This window comes from Hippocampus guttulatus, chromosome 9 (genome assembly GCF_054856545.1).
Source record: "Hippocampus guttulatus isolate MCC_2025c chromosome 9, RoL_Hgut_1.0, whole genome shotgun sequence".
In the NCBI taxonomy this organism is placed as follows: domain Eukaryota; kingdom Metazoa; phylum Chordata; class Actinopteri; order Syngnathiformes; family Syngnathidae; genus Hippocampus; species Hippocampus guttulatus.
The window spans coordinates 7,062,855-7,087,399 of NC_141269.1; the positions used below are offsets into that span (position 1 = coordinate 7,062,855).

The window sequence follows — 24,545 nt, forward strand, 5'->3', positions numbered from 1 at the left end:
TGAATGATTGACAATTCGCCGGCCAATCGCCTTCTGAAACTACAGCCTCTTGCGTAGAAGATGGGTTACAACAACCAATCACCGTCGATATTTATTATGACGAAAGGCGGGGTTTGCAGGTGTTACACAGAGGTTCACGCAGAGGAATTAAGGGCAATTTAGATAGACAGACAGACAGACAGACAGACAGACAGGCAGGCAGGCAGGCAGACAGACAGACAGACAGACAGACAGACAGACAGACAGACAGACAGACAGACAGATAGATAGATAGATAGATAGATAGATAGATAGATAGATAGATAGATAGATAGATAGATAGATAGATAGATAGATAGATAGATGCGCGTACCTATGTACAGACATACATGCATACGTAGATAGATAGATGGATAGATAGATAGATAGATAGATGTGCGTACTTATGTACATCCGCTGCCTGCAAAAGATCCTTGGCCTGTCCTGGAAAGATCGAATTCCCCATACAGACATCCTCAAAAGCACCAATTCCATCTGCATGGAAGCGGCCGTGGCGAAAAAACATCTTCGGTGGATTGGACACACCATTCGCATGCCAGACAACCGCCTGCCCCGCCAGGTCCTCTATGGCCAACTGAGAGGTGCAAAGCGTTCTGCTGGGGGCCAAAAGCGGCGCCTCAAGGACTACAGCAGGGACCTCCTAAAGCGAGCCAACGTCAACCCCACGCAGCTTGAAACACTTGCACTCAACAGACCAACCTGGCAGATCACTTGTGCTACTGCAATCTCTGAAATACACAAAATTAACCAAGCCAGACGAACCGAGAAACGCATTCAACGACACCAGCGGGCAGCTGGTACCCCCCTGGTATCCGGTTTCCCTTGCTCCATCTGTGGTCGAGTCTGCGGCTCAAGAATCGGTCTCTATGCCCACGAGAAGTGGCACCAGCGACAGAGTTGCTGACCCCCCCCCCCCCCTACCCATCCTCCCCTCCCTTGGAGCAAGTGTCATCATCAGACATGATGGACAGCTAGAACGCGCATACATATGTACATACTGTACATGCATACATACATACATACATAACATACAGTGGATTAAAAGATCATGGAACATGGACCACTGCAAGATCATAAATTGAGCCAATGTCACAACTGTTTACGAATCCGTTTAACATACTTTCAGTGTTATACAATGCTTTCCACCTCTTGGAGATAACCGGTGTTCTACAGGGGGCGGGGGCAAGGTCTATTGCTGCGTTCCCAAAAAGTGATAAGTCTGACTTTTCTGACCTCTAACAAGGAAAAAATATTTTATTATACCATGCATGTTTTGGGAACGTGGAAGTGATTTGGACTACCCGTAGAAACCCCACAGGCACGGGGAGAAATCCATACGCTCTGAACCGAACTCTGGACGTCCTGACTGTGAGGCACCTTTCCTGTATAAGTAACTGTGAATGTTGTCTGGTACTGCTTGCTAGCGAGTGTTCACATCGGTGGTTACGAGTCTGACACAGGAGGAAAACGCCTTAAAAATTCTCTCCGTTTCAAATGCTTTGCCACCATCTTGTGGCATTAACACGCGGCTGTTCCCCCCGAGTCTGAACAGCTAGACGTCCACGAATGATAACTTCAGGATTCTTCGTACATTTTGAACTGACAATCTTTTTTGTGATGAACTACTAGACGCATTAATTGTGACGTTCAACTAACTTTAATACAAAATAATATTAGTAAAATTGAAACATCAAATTACCTGGACTCTTGCATTTGTTCATTGCTTATAACACAGTAAGGAGGTCCCGCAATCCCTGTCGTTTCCGTTGGGTACATGAATGCACCGCGGATGTGTGCCGCTCACTGTGCCGTGAATACTTGCTAGCGTGCAGAGTCATTTCATCGACGTCGGCGGGACAAACAAAGAATACAGATCTTGGAAGGTAATCTACAGGCGTTAAATATGTCCACACACACTAGTCACTACACAAGCCCGAACACAGGCACCGCCTGCTTCCATTTACTCGTTGGTAATTAAATTTTTGTGTATTTATAAAGTAGGCCGCAATTGATGGTTGCGCGCTTGCTAGTAGGCTAACCGAGACAAGCTAACCGCGTTAACACTCACTCGAGGTCTTCGACCGCAATCGTATTTTTGGTAGAACCATAGTGTGAACAATTGGTCCGTTTTAAAACATACAAAATGTGCAACCAAAGCAGCCTCGATGATTCGTTGCATACGCTGCTGATGAATTAAAATCGTGCTTCGCTTTTAGCTGCTAGCTTGGTAACGCGCTGCAATGAACGAGGGAAAACCGCTCCTTTGAGCACGCTGTGCGTCGTTTCACGCTAGTGACTCCGGGGGCGTGATTAAGCCTAATAAAGACATTTATTTTAAATAGAGACGTATGATAATCATTTAATTCGAAACATGTGCGTGTACGATTAATGCGGTTTCGATGCCTGTTGCGAATTTACCAGCTGTTCGTGTAATGGACCGACTAATGTAAAGGCGGATATTAGTGTATTAATCATGTGAAATATGTGGTAATAAACAAAGGTAAAAAAAAATACTCGACAAATACAACAGGAATGATATATACATATAAATATAATATTTTCCTCCTGGAGGACACACCAGAGATTGGTTCCCTTCCAACCCCACCACAATCTTTTCACACACACACTTTCGTCTTGACGAGAATCGCAGTTTGGCAGAGTTAGAACATTTTAAGGAAGGAAGAACACCCAGGTTCTCCCTTAGCGTTGTATAAAGGCCTTTTTGAACAAGAAGGCCTTTATATGATTATCATACGTCTGTATATGAACTAACGATAGAGATGGTCACAATGCATGTGGAGTTGATCCTAGTTATTTTTTGACTGCCTCACAGATGACTGAACCTGATGTTGATAATGAACTTCTGGACTATGAAGAGGAAGAGGAGCCCCAAGGAACATTGGAGAGTTCAACCCCGGCAAACAAAAAGGCCGTGAAGGGGTCGTACGTATCCATCCACAGCTCCGGGTTCCGAGATTTCCTCCTAAAGCCCGAGCTCCTTCGTGCCATCATTGACTGTGGTTTTGAGCATCCATCTGAAGGTGAATGGCAGCGGTGGATACACTCTACAATACAATTGTGAACAATGTTTTTCGGTCAAGTCTTAATTCCGTCAAAAAGCGGGAAATGTTTTTCCAGGCTCTTTACCAAGCATTTGTTTGTCTTTTCAGTCCAGCACGAGTGTATCCCTCAGGCCATTCTGGGCATGGACATTCTGTGTCAAGCCAAGTCCGGTATGGGAAAGACGGCCGTGTTTGTGCTTGCCACCCTGCAGCAGATTGAACCCATGGATGGTCAAGTAAGTTCACCTTTTATCCCACCAACGATATAGAAAAAAAATCAACTGAATTGAAAAAAATCAACTCAGTTGATTTTTTTTCTAATATAAGTGTCACCTTTCTATTATAGTGCCTATTATCATTTGTCATCTGCAGCAGACTGCATGCAATGTCAAATGCATCTTGATTTGATTGGTCAGAAGCTTTCACTTTTCAGTCTGTTGCCACATCGCTGCCATCAGCTGGAAGTCTGAATTGCAATGTCACCGTACATAAACCTGCGGGGGAAAAAAAATCAAAACACGTAGTCAATGAAAGTTAATAAATAATGATGGTGGGGGAATGCAAACAACAAATACTCCTGATTTGAATGAATCCAAATCAGCTTCAGACCTTTTCTATGCTTCATTGGTCATGACACAACAAAGGAATTGCACATGCTTGCACATGAAACGGCCTTTGCGTTGTCCAGTAACTTTTTTTTTTTAAGCCTTAAAAATTTCAGTATAGTTTAGAAATATGTGTCATTTAAAGTGTTCCTATTTCAAGTGAACCTATTGTATGTGTGTGTGTGTGGTTTTTTTTTTTCTCTTACATTCCAGGTGTCTGTCCTGGTCATGTGCCACACTCGAGAGCTGGCCTTCCAGATCAGCAAAGAGTACGAACGCTTCTCCAAGTACATGTCCAACGTCAAAGTGTCGGTCTTCTTCGGCGGCTTGGCCATCAAGAAGGACGAGGACGTCCTGCGGCAGAGCTGCCCACACATCGTGGTGGGCACGCCCGGTCGCACCCTGGCGCTCATCCGCAACAAGAGCCTCAGCGTGAAGAACATTAAGCACTTTGTGCTCGATGAGTGTGACAAGATGCTGGAGCAGCTGGGTAAGTGATGGGACACGACCAGAACCAGAAAGCGTAATAGATTTTTTTTTTGTCTTTATGTAGGGAAAAAATGCCTCCACCTCATGTGTGGTATTGTTTGATAATGCAAAATGAATTTTTATGCAATTATATAATTGGTAGAATACGCCATTATAACCATTTGATTACTGCAGCCAGAGGTACAAGCATGTTGGAGGGCTAAACCCATTTAAAACGAAACATTTTTTCATATGGTCTAAATGCAGCTATTTCAGCTGTCATCGCGTGTCTGGAACTTATCCCTGCCACGACCGCAGATTCATTTGAACAGGCCGTCGGAATGATCTCAATGTGGCTGCATGTCTCTTGGCAGACATGAGACATGACATCCAGGAGATCTTCCGGCTGACTCCCCACGAGAAGCAAGTCATGATGTTCAGCGCCACGCTAAGCAAGGAGATCCGCCCGGTGTGCCGCAAGTTCATGCAGGATGTAAGTTGTCAAGTACGGCAGTGAAAAACAAACTGAGGTTTTGCTGAAATGCACTTTTAATGTTTAAACACAACGCTGCTCCTACAGCGGAAAACTCATTTAAGTCCAACCCTGGAGACATGCTCTACTGTATGTAGAAATCTCAGTAGTTGTTTTTTTTTTAATCCTCACAAGTTTAAACGAAACTTGCCGACTCTTTGGCAATGTGTCCCTTTAGCTTTGCTCACTTGTGGCTGTCAGTGCCATAAGTGACCATATCAGAGGGCTAAAGTGATGCACTTGAGTGGCAAAGTTAGGGTCAGCATTACTCCCTAGCTCTAATGCCACCCAAGACAACACGTACGCACGCTAAAAGGACGTTACCTGTAACAGTATGCAAGACTAATTTAATCTCATGGTGCAGCCCATGGAGGTGTTTGTGGACGACGAGACCAAGCTGACCCTTCACGGCCTGCAGCAGTACTACTGCAAGTTGAAAGACAGCGAGAAGAACCGAAAGCTCTTCGACTTGCTCGACGTGCTCGAGTTCAACCAAGTATGGAGTTCTTAACATGCAGAGCAATGAGATGAAATGATTAAAAAAAAAAATCCTTACTGTAGTGGCGTGACTTGGTCTCGTCAGGTGGTGATATTTGTGAAGTCGGTGCATCGCTGTGTGGCGCTGTCCCAGCTTCTGGTGGAGCAGAACTTCCCGGCCATTGCCATCCATGGAGGCATGGGCCAGGAGCAAAGGTGGGAGCTTGTTCAGCTAATTCCCTATTTGAGGAACAAGGAACATGAATATAAACACAATCCTTGATAAGCAATTTCACTATTAAAATAAGACGTCAACAGAATGCAAACACACATGCCTTTAGTCTGCTAGCACATTGCTAATGCTAACATACGGGGAAACGGATTTCCATCAGTCGTTTTTCTATGCCACATATATACATATAATCCTTTAAGCAACATATATTCAAACACAAATGCGACAGGAGTATATAATCAGGAGTGTATATAAAGGCTGAACAATAGGGTCCCAAAAACGGATCGTTGAGGTTCCCCATACGAAATAAGCCGCTCTTTGCATCTGCTATTGCAGGTTGTCCCGGTACCAGCAGTTCAAAGACTTCCAGCGGCGGATCTTGGTAGCCACCAATCTGTTCGGCCGAGGCATGGACATCGAGCGGGTCAACATCGTCTTCAACTACGACATGCCCGAGGATTCCGACTCGTACCTGCACAGAGTCAGTTGCGCTGCAGTAAAACCCCTCAGCGTGTGACTTGCTGCCACAAATCCCACTCACCATTTTCTTGTCCCCTTCCTACCAGGTGGCTCGCGCTGGCAGGTTTGGCACCAAAGGCCTGGCCATCAGTTTCGTGTCCGACGAGACTGACGCCAAGACCCTGAACGAGGTCCAAGACCGCTTCGAGGTCAACGTGGCTGAGTTGCCAGAGGAGATTGATATCTCCACTTACAGTGAGTTCTCTGCTTGATTGCATCATCCATCTTCTCAGCAATGAGCAGGGTGACTAATTCTTTACTGATGTAACACACCTGCCCCAATTTTAGCCACTGAAGGGCAAAAAACCCAAAATGGACCTACAACTTGGTCTATAAAGCCTCATTTTGAGATTGCAATTGAAATATTAGTAAGACACCAGTGGCCTATGTTGGTGGTTTATAGATGGGATTCACATTTTTTCTGGTGTTTAATTTTGTACTCTGCTTCCTTTTCTCTTTTTTACTCCAGTTGAACAGTCCAGATGAATCTGAAGTTTCCAGTGATGTGTGACCCTCGGTTTTTTTGTTTTTTTTCCCTTCTTCTTCTTAAGGAAAACAGGCAATGTCCCCGTGCCACTACATGTTGGGAAGTTTAATATTTTTTTATTTTAACATGTTGCTCGTTTTAGTGTTTTTCTTTTTAAGCACTGTTGCTTGGTTGAGGAAATAAACCTTTTATACCTTAGTTTGCTACAGTGATGCCATTTGTCTGCCCACACACAAGGAAAAAAGGAGGGGGGGAACCGTTATTGACCTTGAAACATTTAACCTGCAAATGCATATAAATCGTTTAATTGTTCTTTAATAAATGTAGTATGCCACCTTTGTTTTTATAAAAACTAAAATAGCGCAAAGCTTACCAATCAGTTGTTTCTGTAGTAACTGACCCTCTCCAACAGAGGGAGGTATTTTATCAAATTACTATTTTGCTTTCGAGGCTCAATTTTTAAAACACTTCATCTTTAAGAAGCTCTTAAAACATTCATGCTCATCCATCACGGCGCATAAATACTGTCACAGAAGAAGCGGAAATATCCAAATATTAGACTTAGTTTATTGAACCATTTATCAGATTGTGAACACAAAAAAAAATACTTTTAACTATTTTTACAAACACACCAATGTGGAGTGGCGTCAGTGCTGTGTGTCAACATGACAGCTTGTCAAATAAGTGCAAACTCCCCCCACCAAAACAAAGAACTCGAGAGTTCTTTTGCTGGATGTAAATAAAGAATATCTTAAGGGTTTGCGATGCATTACAGGATATAATGTCAAAAGACTATGGCTCAAGTGGGTTGCACGCATACAATCGGGATACATTTGTGCTTTTCTGCAATCCAGGTCAGCAAAGGTTATCCTGAACACTATCTTGTGGAATGTGGTGTGATAAGAGCTGACTCGCCAAGCTGCTAAAAAATAGACAACGCCAACAATCAAATGTTAATCCTGTTTCATATTTACAATGGCAAATCCATAACTTTTGTTCTAAATAATGAGCTGTCTCAGCTCCTCTCTGATCCCATTAGTACGACACTAATAGTCATTCAACACAGAGAATAGAGTATATGACTGAGTACTGTGGAGTACCCTGGCTGTCTATCTCAAGGCATCGCTGTACAGTGAACCCTTGCTTTTTGTGGGGGGTGGAGACCAAACCCTGTCGCGAATAGCCACAATCCGTAAATAGTTGACACCCGCCCACCAAGATTTAAGTGTTACAAGATGGCAAAGAACTATTTTTGCAGCATTCCAAGTGAGTTTTTCAAGAAGAGGGGAAGTCTCCCCCCTCACCCCCTTAAAAAAATGTTAATTCAGGGTTCACTGTACACCAGAGAAAAAGTGTGTGAAACCCACTGAACATATTAGGTCCTTTTGCATTGCCGCTAAAGTTCAAAGTCAGTTTTCAAAGTGCCTTGCAAAGCATTTCCTCTTGCGGCCTGTCGGGAGGGTCTCAAAATATCCAAGTCGGAATAAGCACGCTTATCCCTTGTGAAGGAGGGAAGTGTCCGGGGCTGCATCAGGGCTTTAATTTAGCTCCCACATCTGAACAAAGGCACCCTGGGCTACACACACACACCAACCAGGGCCCTTCTTCCCATACACTGTCAAACCTGGCATTTCATCTTGCTCCGCATCAAAACTCAAATAAAATCACTGTTTGTCTATGAATTTGTATGTGTCACCGTGCATCCAGCGCTGCGGTGGCAGGGCCACGTCGTTCAGGTGGCCGCAGGCCTCCTCGCTGCATTTGCACGACTGGATGAACATGGCCGACTTTCGCAGGCGCTGGCCATCCGGGCAGGCCAGGTCAATTGGCAGGGTGCGGGTGCGGCGCGGCGAGCAGCAACGTCCGTCCCGACACTGGCCGCAGAAGTTGGGCCGGTAGAGGCGCACGCTGACGCACTCGCCAAAGGACAGGCGGAGGGGCGACGGGGATTTTTGCATGGCGGAGCACTTCCTGCCTCTCTGCAATCGGAAAGATAACGACAAAACTACGTTACAGCACTGTTTTCATTTCTAACCATATTTAGATAAAATATATCACTTTTTTAAAAAATATGTGTCCCTGAAAGGGAAGGGTTAAGATCATTTTCACTAAAATACACCAGTCAGATGATGATGTCATTTCTTAACAGCCAAATTTAGCAGCCTCACAACATGCCATGGACATTGTTCTATCATTGCCCCTGGCAGCAGACTCTTCAAGCTAAGCAAGCATGGCAAAGAGCTCCTGGTGTTTGTCCAACATGGAGAATTAATATAGACCCACCGCACGGAGCTTAGCTATGGACAGTTGCTTGGCAGGAATGCCATGACTGGCTGGAGGCTGCTTATATGGACTAAAATTAACTCAAACACAGCAGCAGAGGAAATCAGCTCTGTGCAGTATAATTAGCACCAAGAGTGTACATCAACACACAAAAAATGATAACCACAGAACATAGAATAGTTCTCAAACTTTTTGGGGTCCTGGACCTCTGAACCTTCAGTAAAACCCGATTCTAAAATTGAACAAATCATACAATTTGACCTGACCATGGTTATAATAGTTCTGGATTTTTAGTTAGTTTTAATGTTTTTTTTTAACCCTTTCAGGGACAGCGCTTACTACAGTGGACAGCTTATCAGGTTACAGTGCGCATGAAAGGGTTAGATTATCTGCCCCATTTGTCGAGTGCAAGATAAATAAAAAATGAGGTCACTAAGTATTGGGTATTATAATGTCCAAAGGACTTTTTGTTTCGTTTCATGAACAATTTTTTTTTTCCTCGTTAGTTTTCTATAATAATCTTGGTCCTGACTTTTCCACCTTGGAGGTGCCCAGAGGGATTTATTTAATTTTATGCAATGGCAACAGGCTAAAAGCCAGAAAGTGGGTTTGCCCTCATAAAGTCAAACAAGGACAGATAAAAGGCTGTATGATTTTCTGCGGTCAGGTGTTATCATAAAGTGTGGAGGTTAACACTTGGTGAGAGATAAGCAGCGATAAGCAGCTTTTTTATCCTCACTGTCGTTGCCGATAATTATACATACATCTAGAGTAAATATAATCCCTCAAGGTTACCTTGCTCGGAAGAGGCTGCGTGGCGCTGCAAGGCCGCACTGTACACAATCTGCTCTCTCTCTCCAGCTTGCACTGGGGGTTCTTGTTCGAGAGGCGGGAGGAGATGCCCGTCCCGCAGCTACGAGAACACTGGGACCAATCGGTGGTGAGGATGGGACATTTCTTCTGGTTGCCCCACACTGAAAACAATCACAGAAAAATATGCCTTGAGACAAAAGAGTGTTTTGACTTCATAGCGGTTTTCCTTGCAGCGGAAGGCTCAGATCAGTAGGTGGCGGCAATGAGCCATGACGCTGCCTGTAGACCACGCAGAGGAAGAACAACGAAGGACAATACATTCGGTACAGTCAAGTTTCGTGTCATGTCGGTGTTTGCAAGTTTTGTGGAGAGCGAGAGAAGTGTGCAACTTTTCAATGTGAGAGTCTGGATTCTGCAAAGCAAAATTTCGGGTCACTGGCAGAAAAACAAAAAAAAAATAATTTTGACTTTTTCTTTTGGAATATGTCGGGCTATAATATTGAGATGGTTGATTGAGATTTTTCACAATCCGATAATGATCAACATTGTCATCATGAAAAGCACATTCATAGCAATCAGCCAGATGTTGTTGTCTCTCTCACCAGGTAGATATTTGTAGCCACGCTCAGCCTCCCAGCCAGTCGTGTGAAAGGGCAAAATCTCATTGGTCGCCGGAAGATCGTTTTCATGAGGCCGAGGGGTGGGTCGGCGCTGTGGTTTGGGTTGCCGTCGTTTCGGAAAGGTCATCTAAGATAGAGCACAAAAACACCTTTGAGATGGTGCGAGATGGTAAAACCCCCACATGACTCGTAGTTATTTGAGATGAGCGAATACCAAGATCTAGTATCGGGCCGATACTGGCCTTATTTTAAGGTATCGGATATCATGGAAGCTGCCGATACCAGCCACATATACTTAAGGCAAAAAAAATAAACATTTTAAAATCTGGTATCGAGTAGGTACTCCTTTGCAGTAGTTGGTGTGTATGGCGGTCGTTTCACACAACTGTGAATCATTTGTGTCAGAAGTAAAAGATCTTTGTTTGCAATTTGTTGTCATTGTGTCAAATGACATTTTATCAAAAATGTTTTGAAACAATTTTATCATTACAGTGTGCAGTACAGACATAACAGACCCAAGTAATGTTAGCAGCAACGTTCATACAAGTTTAGAGAGCGATATTATTGGCGAGGTTGGGTTGCCGTGAAAATGACAGCAATCCAATCGTTTTTCTTTTTTTTTTTTTGAAGTGCAGCATACCACAAACAATTATAAAGATGAAAAAAAAACAACCTTTGGGTTGTGTTTGTTTGGAAGGCGCCAGATGTCTTTGTGGCAGTCCACGGTGAAGCAACACCGGCCGGGCATTCTGACCAGCTGAGGGAAGGGGCACGATGGCGACGCTGGTGGCAGGTTGTGGTCACAAAGAGGCGCGCAGCCCACGGCGCCATCCAGGCAGGTACACTGGTGCTTGCAGCCCACGCGGAAGCTCTCTCCATTCTGGTAGATCCTGCCGCTGTAGTCGCACGTGCGTCCTTCCGATTTGGCTGGAAAACAGTAATGGGGGTGGGGTGCAATTCTTAAAGAGGACATACTATGGAAATTTGTTTTAATTATAAATACAATGGTGCCAATGAGCATATTTGTCGAGGTGCTTTGCAAGCGCTTGTGCGCATATTTCTTTGCCCTGATGTGATTTCATTTCCATTTGCGACATGAGAGTATGCTAGCTAATACTTTTGATGAGCCTCATCTGATGGCGGCGTCTTTGTGTCGACGATTTTAAGTCATGAATAAGGCTGTTTATATACCACGGCTTCATGGGTGTGTAAATTTTACAGTAGATGCTCGGTGTTGATGCTTTATGATCGTCTCCATGCTAAGTGCTTTGCTGGGGCACCTTGGTGCATCCATGCACGCACACAGACACACACACAAAATCAAAAACCCTTTTAGGCAATTATGCGGAGATTTTCGCTATTTGCGGGGGATAAGGATTGAGCCCTGGCAGTCTATACAATTCATTCACAGTCTGGATGAGGTGATGCGAACATCGCGTTCTTTGGAAGGAGTCCTAAGGTCTTCAAGAAGACCATAAAATGCTTTTTTTTTTTTTTTTTAATTCAATTGGAACACTACCTCAAATCTTCAGTCCTATTTACATTTATTCATGCACTTTTCAATATTTGTGAGCTCAATGCAGTATTTCCACATTCCATCAATTGCCAAGATATCCAAACTTTAGGGAATACCTTTAGGGAACACTGTTGGATTAAAATGACCCAAAATGGGTTAAAATAGCAGCAGTTTTAAGGGTGTAAATACATTACAGCCACAAATTCACCAACTTGTGAGAAGCGGGGCAGATAATGGATGGGTGGACCGTGGATGGATGAATGAATGGATGGATGCATGGCATACAGAGTCAGCTCGGTTTACCGTAATTCTACATCCTTTATGCAGTTTTGACCAAAGAATGTCAGAGACCTTTTATTAAGACACACGGGACCCTTCTAAATTGTGAAAAAAATAGCATAATGTGTCATTTAATAGAAATGACTCACATCCAGAGAACTATGACTTGTTAAAAAAAGGCAAGATTATTCACCCCGCATTAAGGCATCAAAGACACATGGTCACCTCTGAGATGCATGACGAGAAGTCACCCAAGCGTTTAAGCACTGAAATGTGACTCTTGTGACACACGGCACAATAACTTTGCATGGCAACGACGTTTTAGACTGAAAGGTCAGTGGATCTGAGGAGACAGGAAGTGTCAGACTACTTGTCTCCGAATTGAGAAGGACCTGCTATTCATAGTTTGTAGCGCAGCTCTGGCATGAAGCTTATTTTTATCTCCATTACTTTTGCTCCCATTAAGCATCTCGGTCATGTTTGTTCTTATGCGGGGCTTACATACTGTCGTGTGGACTGGTGGCTCACCGACATGTGGCATTGTCTTTTGGCTTTCACAACCCTTTGGGATGAGAGAGTTTTATGGGGTCACTGAACTCAAAATTCAACTCACTTCACAAAGTAATTTGGCAAATAGTAAACAATTTATCCCCAAAAAGAAGCTTACGGCTGTTTAATGTCACACAAAACTTAAAGCAAATGACCTATGATGACAATTACCTATGATGTAGTTAAAACAACATCGCTTTGTCTTCAGAAAGTCTGCAAAGGCTAATGCTAACACACGGTGCAAAAACGCCATTGAAGGTTAACGGTTCGCATCAATAGTCGCGGTTTTAGACGCTACGGACATTTGAACAAACAGTGGAGCAACACTTTTAGACAAGGGAATAGTATGCATTTATCGGTGATGTTGGGCAATGCTAGCTAAATGCATCAACAAACATTAATATGGCGCTCATCTATGAGTGTTAGCATACGCCAAGTAACATCCACAGTCACTTTTGTTTAAAAGGGCATCAATTAAGCAAAAAAGGAATACAGTTTGGGGATAATTAGTCTATCCTGTATATATTTGCCCCCTTACCTCGGCACACCCCCCAAGCCTCTGTGATGTCGTTGCCGTAATTACACTCCAGCCCTTTGTGATGGTCGCAAGGCTTCGTGGAACTGCAGTCTTGGTTAAGCTGCGCGGCGCACACCTTGCAGCACCCGCATCCATCTTGCACAGTGCTAATCCCCGGAGAGCACACCGGGTGGCCCGCGGGACATTCACATGTCGCGGGACAGATAGCCATCACCTGGACATTGTCAGACAAGGGACAGAAACATCAAGACCAAGTTTAAATGACAGAAGCATGAGAACAAAAAGTGCTAAGGGAGATAGATAAGGGGTTTGTATCATTTCTTTTTGTCACATTACGTTATGACCAGGAACTGATCGAGCGCTATCATGCTAATAGTTGTTATGCTATGATAGAGCAAGTAAACAACCTGAGCAGAAAGAGCGTTTAGGCCACACGTGTCAAAAGCCGGTCCTCGAGGGTCACTATGCTACATGTTTATGATGTTTCCCTCTTCTAACACACAAAGCTTTGATTCTCTCCTCTTTCATCTCAAACTGTTTCAAACAACAAAGCGTGTGACGGAGAAGCGGTTAGGACTGCACGACTGTCCGTGTTTTATGTTATGTGTTGTGTTTATTATTTTAGTTTATGTTAACTGTTTTGTTAAGTGCTTTGTTACGGCTGCCGCTGTTGTGAAAGCGCTATATAAATCAGCATGTATTGTATTGTAAAGCTTGCCCAGCAGGTATTTTAGAATTGATGAAAGGTGAACATGGTAACGGCTTCTGTGCTAACGTACAGTATACCAAAATAGCAACCAATTAGCAAAAGTACCATGGTAACTTTCTCTGTACATTCGAGACGTGTTGGGGTGCCCCTGTGCTCAACAAATTAATATTCCATCTCCTCAGCTTTCTAAAAAGACTTGACTGGTACTGTGTGACAGGATAACCTTCCCTTCCACTTGGTGTCACTTGAGAAATACGTTTCCTTGAAACCTGGCATGGGCCTGCGCTATGGTAGCCTCAAAGTGACATAAACAAAATACCCAGGGCAACGACACCGCGAAAAAAAAAAAAGGGGATTGCACCAACGTAAGCCTTGATGTCAAGTAGGGGGCCGCAAAGTATCATCCTGCGGTCTGCAAATGACTCCAGGGCTGCGAGTTTGAGACCACTGGTCGAGACAAACATTTGTTAACAGAATTTTGAAATCTGCAATGAACTTAACAACCATGTTTTTGGAATATGGGCTGAGGCCAGAGTACCGGTAGGAAAGCCACGCCTGAATAATGATTCAAACCCAGAACCTAAATTGTGAGGCATGTGTACTAATTATTTGACAGATTTGCTTCTGCGCTGTATTGCAGTTTGTTGTAAAGTTGGTGAACTAAGTTCATGAGAACCAGGATGTGTATAACTGAGTTACCTAAAGTGTATTCAACACAAGAACCATAGACATAAATGATTTGATGGCCCGACTAAAGTCATCTGATGCTACCCCCCACCCCCAAAAAACAAACAAACTGGAAAGGACAGAGTAACACTCATTGTAACTCACAATTTCCATTATCATCCATAATGTTTCATCGTTGTCCCAAAGCCAATCTGCCTCTCAATGTACATTTAACACATAAGCTTCAGTGAGGAAAAAAAAAATATATATATATATTACCTGTGAGATGAAGGCTGTCATCATCAAAATAAAATACATTGCATAATCCATGCTCATTAAATATGGTTTATGTATATCTAATTTCAAACTCAGCTCCACTCAAGAATAGTCAGTCCTAAATAGCTCAGTCCCTTTTCGGGTCTTTGTCCAAGTGTTCCCCTTCGGTGACAACCAACTTAAACACCTCTTTATACCACCTGACAGAGCCCGCCCCCTCTCCTCACGGCTGGCCAATAGATGAGCAGTGAGTGAGCCGGACATTCCAAATGGGTGTGGCTTTACCCCAGGACTAATTTTCTATTGGGAATGAATAGAGCCATTCACAAAAAATAAATAAATAATTGTAAGGCCACTCTCTTGTGTTTATTTTATGGGTTAAAAATTAAAATGTAACAGGCCCTTTCAAGTCACATTCCTGCCTTTGTGGCCAACACTCTGCAAGAGCTGAGTAAATATATTCAGCTGGTAACATTCAGGAGACCTCCACCTTCGGAAAAAGCGAGAAGGGATGGAATTCCCTGTTGTTCCTGACCACTGCAGAAAAATGAAAAAGTGCTTCCCCCCCCCCCCCCCCTTCCAATCAATCCAACTGTAAGCCATTTATTTTGAGGTGTAAAATTGCTCTAACATGAGTTTGAAATGACAGTTAAGTGTTTTGAGATCATAGTTTGCGATATAGTCGCAGTTTGAATGAATAATATAGATACTTTAATTTAAAAAAAGTCTTAAATTTTGTCAGGACTCTGTACCTTGGGCTACTCTTCTTTGTGAATGTGGTCGATTGGACGCAATTTTGTCAGGACTCTGTAACTTGGGCTACTCTTCTTTGTGATATGTGGTCGATTGGACGCAAGAGTTTTCTTTGGAAGAGGATGGATGAGGCCGAGTGTTCTGTGGAAGCAGGATTATTGTTTTAAGGGCAGCTCCTCTGAGCTTTGGCCTCAAATTGGCTGGCTGTCTTCCACTTTCAACCACACATATGCAGCCACACCTGCTTCTGTAACACTTGATTTACCTAAGTTGACAATTTGGGTAACTGGGGAATCTGTGTGGTGATTGGTGAATGACAATGCCACTAACTTTTATAGACAAGTTTTTAAAAAGGCTTTTGTGGCGTTAAAAGAGAGATCCCCCCCCCCCCCCCCAGGGAAATTAAAAAAAATCCCTAGCCATTTTTGTTTACCTGACCACCAACGCCCCTGCCCAAACAAAAATAAAATATTGACCAAAAATTGAAAAACAAATCCGCTTACCTAGTATATGCTGAGAAATCTTAACAATGGGAGCACAGAACATTACTGGAGTGAATAAGATTGGGTTAAACCACATTATTGTTTGAACACATGTTTTTTAAATGGAGTTGTGTCATGTTAAAGTGCACTGTTGAACAGGCTGGAAGTGTTTGCTAGCTTGGGTTAGCTGTGACCAATGCGATGTATCTGGTTTCATTTCCTCTTACCATAAGATAAGAAAGCCTTTATTAGTCTCGCAATGGAGAAATTCCCAATTCACAGCAGCAAAGTTATGAAAGGAAGAAGTAGAACAACAAAATATAGGAGCTGCTGGAAAGACAGCCACTCTCGCTGCGCCATTTTGAAGTCAAAATAATTTGGAAAGCAAACCGTTACTGACAGAAGAGTGAATTCTGAAATGTATTCTTACAATTTTTTAATTAGCTGTCCAGAAACAGTGAGAAACTTCATATTGGAAGTCAAAATGCTTATCAAGGTTCATTCCTGTTCTTGGGTCTACCTTTGTGTGAAAAGTACTTTCGATGTGTGAGCGTGCAGTCACAAGTCATTTGAAAAATGTAAAGCACCTCAGGAAGCTGTCAATCACAGCTCTTAATGGTGTGACCGGGCAGACATCTATTTTCATCCTTCCAACGGGCACACACACAGACACACGCACACGCACACACACGCATATACACACGCACACGCGCGCCCATCCACACACTGAGACTTCTTCAGCTTCTCCATTACGGGCGATAAGACGTCTGCAAGAGATGTAAAACATACTTTCAGTCCTGAGGGCTTCTCGAACTTCTGAACTTCAAAGCCTTGTCTTGTCAAAAAGAGAAACAAACAGGACTCTGCTATGCTTTTTACGAAAGCACACAAACACACACTGTACGTACTGCATACAAGCCGTGTACCTACAGTATATTACACGCAGTTCATACATATACGGTATATATAGACATACTTTATAAACAGTTTAATTTGCTCCATGACCATGCTCATAAGAGAGTGCAAAGGAGGGAGCCCGAAAATCCACCTGAGGGTGGTATCCGTTCCCTACAGCGCGCGAGCATTCCTGAAAAAAGATCAAGTCATTTGAAGGGGCACCGCTTCTCAAGCCACATTAATATTAGTCACTCTTTGCAGGGGATAAAGAAACTGCACTGTTTTATTTTTTGGGGGGAGTGGGGGTGTATCAAACTGCTAACCCGTCACATTAATAAGTACGCAAGAAGTAGTTTTCAGTTTTTAAAATGTTGGTGGGTCGTTGATTAAACTGACCTGCATGCTGTTTTGGAATGTGGGAGGAAGCCAGAGTATGCTAATCACTATTCCACCATGCTGCACAGGAAAAACAGAAACTGACTGGAGGAAAGCATTGCGAGAGGTACATGGATGCTCTGCGTGAAAGAAATAAAAGCGGACGTGAGGATGAGGAGGGGCGGTTTTGAGGACCCTGACAGGTGTTTCATGGAGAGACGGTTTGTTTTTGCAAGGGGAGGAGTGCTGTGCTCCACTCTAATGGGATTCTGGCAGTTTGGGCTTTCAAACAAAAACACAGCACTGCTGCCACTCGGGGCTACGGCACTTTGAAGGTCACGTCAACACATTTACACCACGCCGAGGTCACGTTCTATAAATGAGAGAGAGAGGTTGAGAAATGCACGTTACATAATATTCTTCTGATGTCATTTGAATGAGTGAATTGGATCAGAGGGAGTAACACCTAAAAAACAAAATGGTGGTTACTTGTGCACAGGTGGTAGTCTTTTTTTCATGCCACTTACCTATCAGCTCCATGGCCAGGGTTGACATCATACGTACACATATTAATGCCACAAAACATCAGTTGGATTTGGGGGGATGCAGGCATGAAGTTGTGTCGCCCCCTAGCGGCTGTGAAGTGACTACTAATACAAATCGGATCAAAACTGGCGCCTCGTGTTTGATGTAAAGGAGGGTTTTCCAACCAGTGAGGCACGTACCGGTGCTAGGTCAAAACCAAGTCCATGAAACCCTCGTCAACATTGTTGCTCACGTTTCACTCCGCGAGAGAAAAAATGTGCAAACTCACATATGACCTGAAGACGTATTGAAAAGGGGTGGGTGGATGAACGATCATTTTAAATCTGACACTTGAACAGCAATTTTTAGAGGCTTTGTTGGTCTCCGTCCAAAGCACCTTTTTACTATGAATGAATGGCTAAAGTGGACTGTATCAGATGGACATCATACTTCACCAACACTCCCACAAGATGGAGCCACACTCTGAATTATAGGATACAAATTACACCCCCAGGTACAGTATATTCTTTCTTATTCCCAATTCCCTCAATCACTCACATCCTTATTCAACTTGCCATTACCCCCCCCCCCCCCCGCCCCCACTCCCACCCTCGCCCGAGTCCTGTTTTGAGGCAGTTGTCTTTGCACTTACCTTGGGCCTCCTGATTAGAACCCAGCGAGTGTTGGGGCCCACAGCGGGAGGGGAATGGCATTTCCAGGCGAAGAAAATAAAACAAAACAATCACAGACTGAATAATAACCAGGCTGAATATTTTGCTTGCCTGACCGGTGGGATTAGCCTTTGGCCACCAAAGGAGATCCGTTTCGTTTTTGCTAGCGCGAATACAAGAATCTGTTCTGGTGTAACAGTAGATGTATAATGTGTGCAAGTTCGTAGCCCTTGCTGTGCCTTTTGCACAAAAACTGATGGAATTACACAGATAACAAACAGGGATTTGTGTTGGTGAGACACAAACTAGCCCACAAGCTACTCACAATGCTGTAATGTCCATTCAAAGATGCGGCGTGTAATCCCTGAGCATCCTTAAAGCTACGATTAGCCTCCAGTATGTACGGTTTACAGTGCACTGTAGGCTTGGTGGTTCAGTACGGGGAAGCGAGAACAAACTGCAGGCAACGTTCGGTTGTCGTTAACTTTCCTTGTACAATACAGTTTGACATGCGCGATTGATCGCAACAGTCCTGCCTCGAGGTGAGAAAATGAAACCAGCCAATGGATTTGACAAAGAAGAAGAATGCAACCAGTACAATAAATCTTCTCTTTTGTGGTATTTAAAAAAAAATAAACGTTTCAAAGTTTAGTAGTACATTGGTACCCCTAATTATGATATGAATTAGTTCTGGAAGAAATTTCTTAACTAGATAATTTTGTAAGTAGAGACGCGTTTTCCAAGTGAATGCCCTAACATGTTCCAAGCCCCCCAAAATTCTGACATAAATGTTTTCTGAATCATAAAAATGCATCAAAATATCTAACAAATACATGTTACAATTAGATTGCTGTACAATGAGAGTTGTGCATAATATAAAAAACTAAGAATAAAGAAAAAATGATGGTCATTTAACTTTGAACTGCGTCCTCCTCGTTCTTTCATTCATGTTCTCACTCAGAAGTGATTTTTGCCTGGCGTTTTATAAAGAACTGATCCAAGGACGTTTGCTTTTGTCGGCTTTTAACAATCCTTTGAAAATATCCAAAGCAAACATCAGCATAGTGAGCAATCACCAGACTGGTGAACACTTTTTTTGGATTATTGACATTTCCGTACGACTATCGGAACGCCTCATAGCCCGAGGGGCGAATGACGAGGACGCTGCATAGATTGGGAATTTCTTCATTGCGAGACAAATAAATGTTTTCTTATCTTATCTTAGACACAAATCGATCGACAGTATCTCCACACATAGAGACGTACGGTAGAGTTCACTCTTAGCCAATGGGATGCCAGGAAGATGGTAGGTAACAGCCAATGGCAGAGCAGCTACAAGTATGTTGCGTTCAGGAAACTCAGAGCTCCGAGAAGCAGCCCATACTGTATTTTTACCTTTCGTATCTTGAAATGTCTTTCGTAACCAGACGCAATATTTGAAAATTTCGTATGCGCGGAGACACTGCACACTTGACAATGGCGCCATCTCACCTTTAGTAGCAGCAGCAGATCTATCAGTCTGCATTCACAGATAACCCACATCCCTCTTTATCTGGCCCCTTGCACTTCCGTGGAAAGAGGGTCTTATGAAGACAAATGACAGTGCTCGGGCTTGCCGCGGTCGCTTTTTCATCGGTTTCCTTCACAGCGTGGTGGGGAATTCCTGCTCAATGCCTCGGAGAACCGGCGCTGACAGCTCTCACGGCATCGTTATAGCGAAAGAGCGCTGTTGATTTGGCGGAGGCGAATTAGGAAGGCTACTCTGAAGCATGACGCTCATCAACGTTTAATCATGGAGGGAATTAATTAGAAATCTAAAGGGGCTCTTCTTCCATAATCAACATTATTGAATGTTGTCTTTCAGGCCCTCCGAGTTGACGTGATGTGTCAATTCCGTTTTAATTAGAGACATCATCGTACCTCTTTAGGCGACTGTTGTTTGCGGTGTCGGCGGATGAGACTGTATTTCATAAAAGCTCATTTATATTTTATTTCTGGGTTGGTTTTGTTTGAGATTTTTACAAGAAGCTTTATTTATTTATTTATTTATTTATTACATAAATATTGAAGCACTCATTTCAATTCAAATAGTTTTCACTGGAATCCGGTCTTCATTTTAAAAAGTGGTTTCGACTGAAATACAGTCAAACCTCAGTTTTCGAACGTCTCTCAAATTGGTTTTTGACCAAAAATTTCAAGTTTTTTATGCCTCGGATTACGACCGAAAATCGGTTCTCGACCAAACTGAGCGCACTTGAATGCGCCACTTGACTCCTTTCGCCTTCCTTACACGAGGAAGTGACGCTTCCTCGGGTAGCGTTCCATTGTGAGCAGATGTGTTCAATAAAGATTTTTTTTTTTAAAAAAGAGCGTGGTTTCGGTTTTCGAACAGCCTTCTGGAAGGGATTATGGTCAAAAACCGAGGTATGACTGTATAAGGTAGACGACACACGTTTAACCCTTTCAGGGACAGCGGTGACTACAGTGGACAGCTTATCATGCCATCAGGTTACAGGGTGCATGAAAGGGTTGAAGTGTGTGAAGTTGGACACGAAACACACACATTTATAATGAATAATCAATTTCATCGACACCATGAAGTTTGAATTGACTCAACGTTTTGTTGACCAGCGCACACAAATGAATATAGTGTCGATTTGCCCCCCGTGCATCATGAAGGTAAAATGGCTTTGAGATAAATCATCACGCAGCCTTCTCCTCTTGTTTTTCTCTCCGCCCCCTCGAGTAAAGCCAAGTATGTTTATATTTATTCATCAGCACGTGTTGGCGTGTACATACTGTATACATGAATGTTTTAAGACTGAGTGGGACCGCTTGGTCGCAGGGCCGGCCGGCTGCATTATTCAAATCGAGATAAAAGCTTTCACGCTCCGGATTTCTGCGATACTGCTTCACCTCCAGTGCTGTTGCAAACACACATACACACAAACACTCCTCAGTCGGCATCTGATAATGCGCCGCATGATCGTTGCTAGCAAAAGTCAGCACGTGTGAAGGTCAGAATGACCCACGCGGGGTTTTCTTTTTTTAAATTTTTTAAGGCTGATGAGGTCAGCGTTTAAACTGAGGTAACATCAATTGCGGTACATTTCAATGCGCAAAGTTGTAGACAAAGATGTAAACGTTCGGTATGCGGCATGTAGGTAGCGTAACTAAATGATTACTCATCATGATATTTTGCCTATTATTTTTTTCCCCCGATTTGGGAATCGCCATTTTGGATCCTTCTGACCCTTTATTTAGGCTAAAGTTGTTCGGCACCAACCCAAGTTGACAGCGTGTTGGGACCGCAGGGTGGGTAATTACAAATCCATACTGAAGTTGAGTGGCATTTGTTGTCCCCAAGACTCTATTGAGATTCTGGAAAAGCCAAATCTCATTAACAGGAAACCACACGGCAGCGACCTCCAAATGGCAAAGCTCATAAGCGTCTTAAGACCCAATTAAAGCAGGTGATTAACCTCCATCAATGGCCACTGATACATAGATAAGCGACTCAGGCCTCCATCTTGAAATTGCTTACAAACGATTGTAAAATAGGCAAGAGGAAATTCCATTCCAATGAAGCGGCAAGCAGCGACGAATGGGAGCTTGGCACCCCCCCCCCTTCCATGGATTTAATAAACTACTAACAAAAATATATTAGGCTTGTGGGTGACATTTCAGAATGACCCTGAAGTTCACGCTAACCTTTAGAAGTAGACTTATAGCTGGAGTATGTAATCTTGAAGCTGCTAGCAAGATGTGAATATAAATTCATTTCAATCCCATTCCCGCCATCGCATCGCTGCGATCATCCAAGAACTGCCCCGAGCTCACAAACGTATACGCATGGCGATATGCCGAAGCAGCCACGTTGCTTGCATGACTTGTTCATGATTGGCAAAAATGAAATGTTACCGGTTTGATGTTGTATTTTTTAGGGGGGGGGGGGGGGGGGGAGACGTCGGCAGTGGTGGTGTTCAGGTGTCCATATGTAGCCATCTGCGCCTCAAACAACCTTGATACATCTTGACATAAAGCATAGAACTTTCCGATTTCTTGTTTTTAACTTTTGTTCCAAAACGGAGTTAAATGGCCAAGAGAGAGAGAGAAAAAAAAAAGTCAAGTTTGCGAGAGCTTCCGTGTGCGTATGATCGATGCATCCTTCTGCATGCCTCTACTTCAACGCCATTTTTTTTATGACATGATACCACTGTAGTGTGAAATGTGGACTTTTTCAATAAATGTCACAAAAAAGCCAAATATCCCCAACTTGTAAGTAACAAACTTTTTGTAAATACCGTGTAAGAAGAAGTTCAGAGAGGTTGACAGGGCGTTGGTGGTAGAGACAAGCTGAAGAGAAAGTTTTGCATGAGAAATAGGAGTGAAAAATTGTTGCTAAGCAGCTGTTGCCAAGAAGCCTCCATCCAACTTGCTGCGCTGGCCTTGATCCCACTCAATGCCCGAGTATCTGACAGCACAGCCTCTTGATTCTTGTCTATCTCCTTCCACTTACGGGTTACGCTCACCTCCTCCGCTGGATGAAGCGCCTCATCGAACACCTTCTTAAGTCAAAAGTGTGAGTCAAGTTCTCACACGTGTTCTCGGTCTCCGTCAGCCAATAGTCAAAAAGTCGGCTCAGGCTTCGGTCCACTCATCTAAATGCGACATTTTGGTTTAAAAGTGCGTTTGTGGGATATGAATTAAGCAACTAAATCCACCCGCTTTTATCCATCTCCGGGGGCGGCTATTTTGGCGATTGCTGTCGACTGAAAATGACATCAATGTTGTTCAGGGCTCACCTGTTTTCTGCCCACAAAGTACCGTCTGCACAGAACTGCTCAAGGCGGTCTCTTCATTTTGCATTCAGTTGTGATTCTTCTTTGCATCTGTAAGAACTGAAAAAAAAAAAAAGAAGAAATGAAACACATAAGCACATTCATACCGGAGCTGCATCAACCACAAGTGACTCTCAAGGACTCAACGTGCGGAGTAGCTAATAACAGCCAACTTCATTTTCGTATGGTGGCGCACACGTCACTCACCAGGCCAGGCCCCGCCCTTTTAAGCCACACACATTCAAACTCACAATGGAGAACGTCAGGATGGTGACCCCAAATGGACAAAACGATACCCGTGCCCACATGCATATCTTGTATTGTTATCATTGTTTAATAAGACAAAATCCGATGACTCGAATCATTGACGTGATGATCGGTAAAACAATCGCTTCTGAAACGTATGCACTCGCTGCAGCCCGATTTGCCAGTGTCCATATTGCGATACATATTTGTGCTATGTTGTTCATCTGGAGTACACTGTTAAGAACACACTTTGTCACTCGCACACCTCCGCCATCCCATGCCAGCTTGACAGGATGACCTTCGGGGCTCCATGTTACACCTCGCCAGCTCCTTCATGTCCTTCAAGGACAAGCACTGCCGCCATCACGAGAATCAAAAGCCTCCTCCCGATTCAACTCTCCCCCTTGTCCTTTTCCCTCTTGTGCGCACCCACACGCACGCTACGCTCTTTGTCTGCGTGACACATATAATCAGCCTAAGCTGCACTTTGTCACCCTCTGATGAAGAGCCGGGGATCACATAAAGACCATTATCGCCCGCTTAATTATTGATATCCCACCGCCAAGCAACTTTCTAGAGGTGCTGGAAATAAACAAGCCGAGAAATGTTACACTAATGCCAAAAGCAATTAAGAGTGTGCAGTTAGTCCTCGGCTTCATCGCTGCTGGTATATTTCCCAAACAGTCACACAGAGACCGTGCCCCTCTCTCTCTCTTTCACCCCCCCCCTCCATTCTTGAACTCCAATAGCTCCTGTTAATCACCTCATATAACAGCCTCACACACATGTACAGTGAAGGAACCAGGAAAGGCAAGTAATGACGCCCGGCTAAAGTGCTCCATCACGTCAGCCCGCAGACAACCTTGGCTGGAGCGGACAGGTCGGCTCACTGGAGACTGAGCATGAGGAGGCGTGCGCTTATGTGTGTGTGTGTGTGTTTTGGCTAAGTAAAAGAGACTAAAAGTGCATGAAGGGCACCAAAAACAAGATGGTACATCCCGAATGGAGTGGGTATGCATACTTGAAATGCAAGGGCAGATATGGGAAGAAGTGGGATGACACAACAGTGATAAGAACAGAGGATG

The 24,545-nt window shown here is 43.6% G+C and overlaps 2 protein-coding genes across 2 annotated transcripts; one reads left to right on the top strand and one right to left on the bottom strand.

Annotated features, from left to right (window-relative positions):
- The first annotated feature begins 1,823 nt into the window (after window positions 1-1,823).
- Window positions 1,824-6,619, top strand: LOC147200114 (ATP-dependent RNA helicase DDX39A-like). The gene is made up of 10 exons (XM_086120021.1): window positions 1,824-1,922; window positions 2,873-3,080; window positions 3,210-3,337; window positions 3,920-4,196; window positions 4,549-4,667; window positions 5,071-5,202; window positions 5,290-5,399; window positions 5,752-5,896; window positions 5,982-6,129; window positions 6,404-6,619. The coding sequence occupies exons 2-10, from the start codon at window positions 2,873-2,875 to the stop codon at window positions 6,418-6,420; spliced, it is 1,284 nt and encodes a 427-aa protein (XP_085976147.1). The 5' UTR covers window positions 1,824-1,922; the 3' UTR covers window positions 6,421-6,619.
- Window positions 6,620-6,968: 349 nt separating this feature from the next.
- Window positions 6,969-14,819, bottom strand: LOC147200115 (CCN family member 1-like). The gene is made up of 6 exons (XM_086120022.1): window positions 14,674-14,819; window positions 13,020-13,233; window positions 10,811-11,064; window positions 10,120-10,264; window positions 9,500-9,678; window positions 6,969-8,400 (listed from the first exon to the last, which is right to left on the bottom strand). The coding sequence occupies exons 1-6, from the start codon at window positions 14,728-14,730 to the stop codon at window positions 8,086-8,088; spliced, it is 1,164 nt and encodes a 387-aa protein (XP_085976148.1). The 5' UTR covers window positions 14,731-14,819; the 3' UTR covers window positions 6,969-8,085.
- Window positions 14,820-24,545: the final 9,726 nt, after the last annotated feature.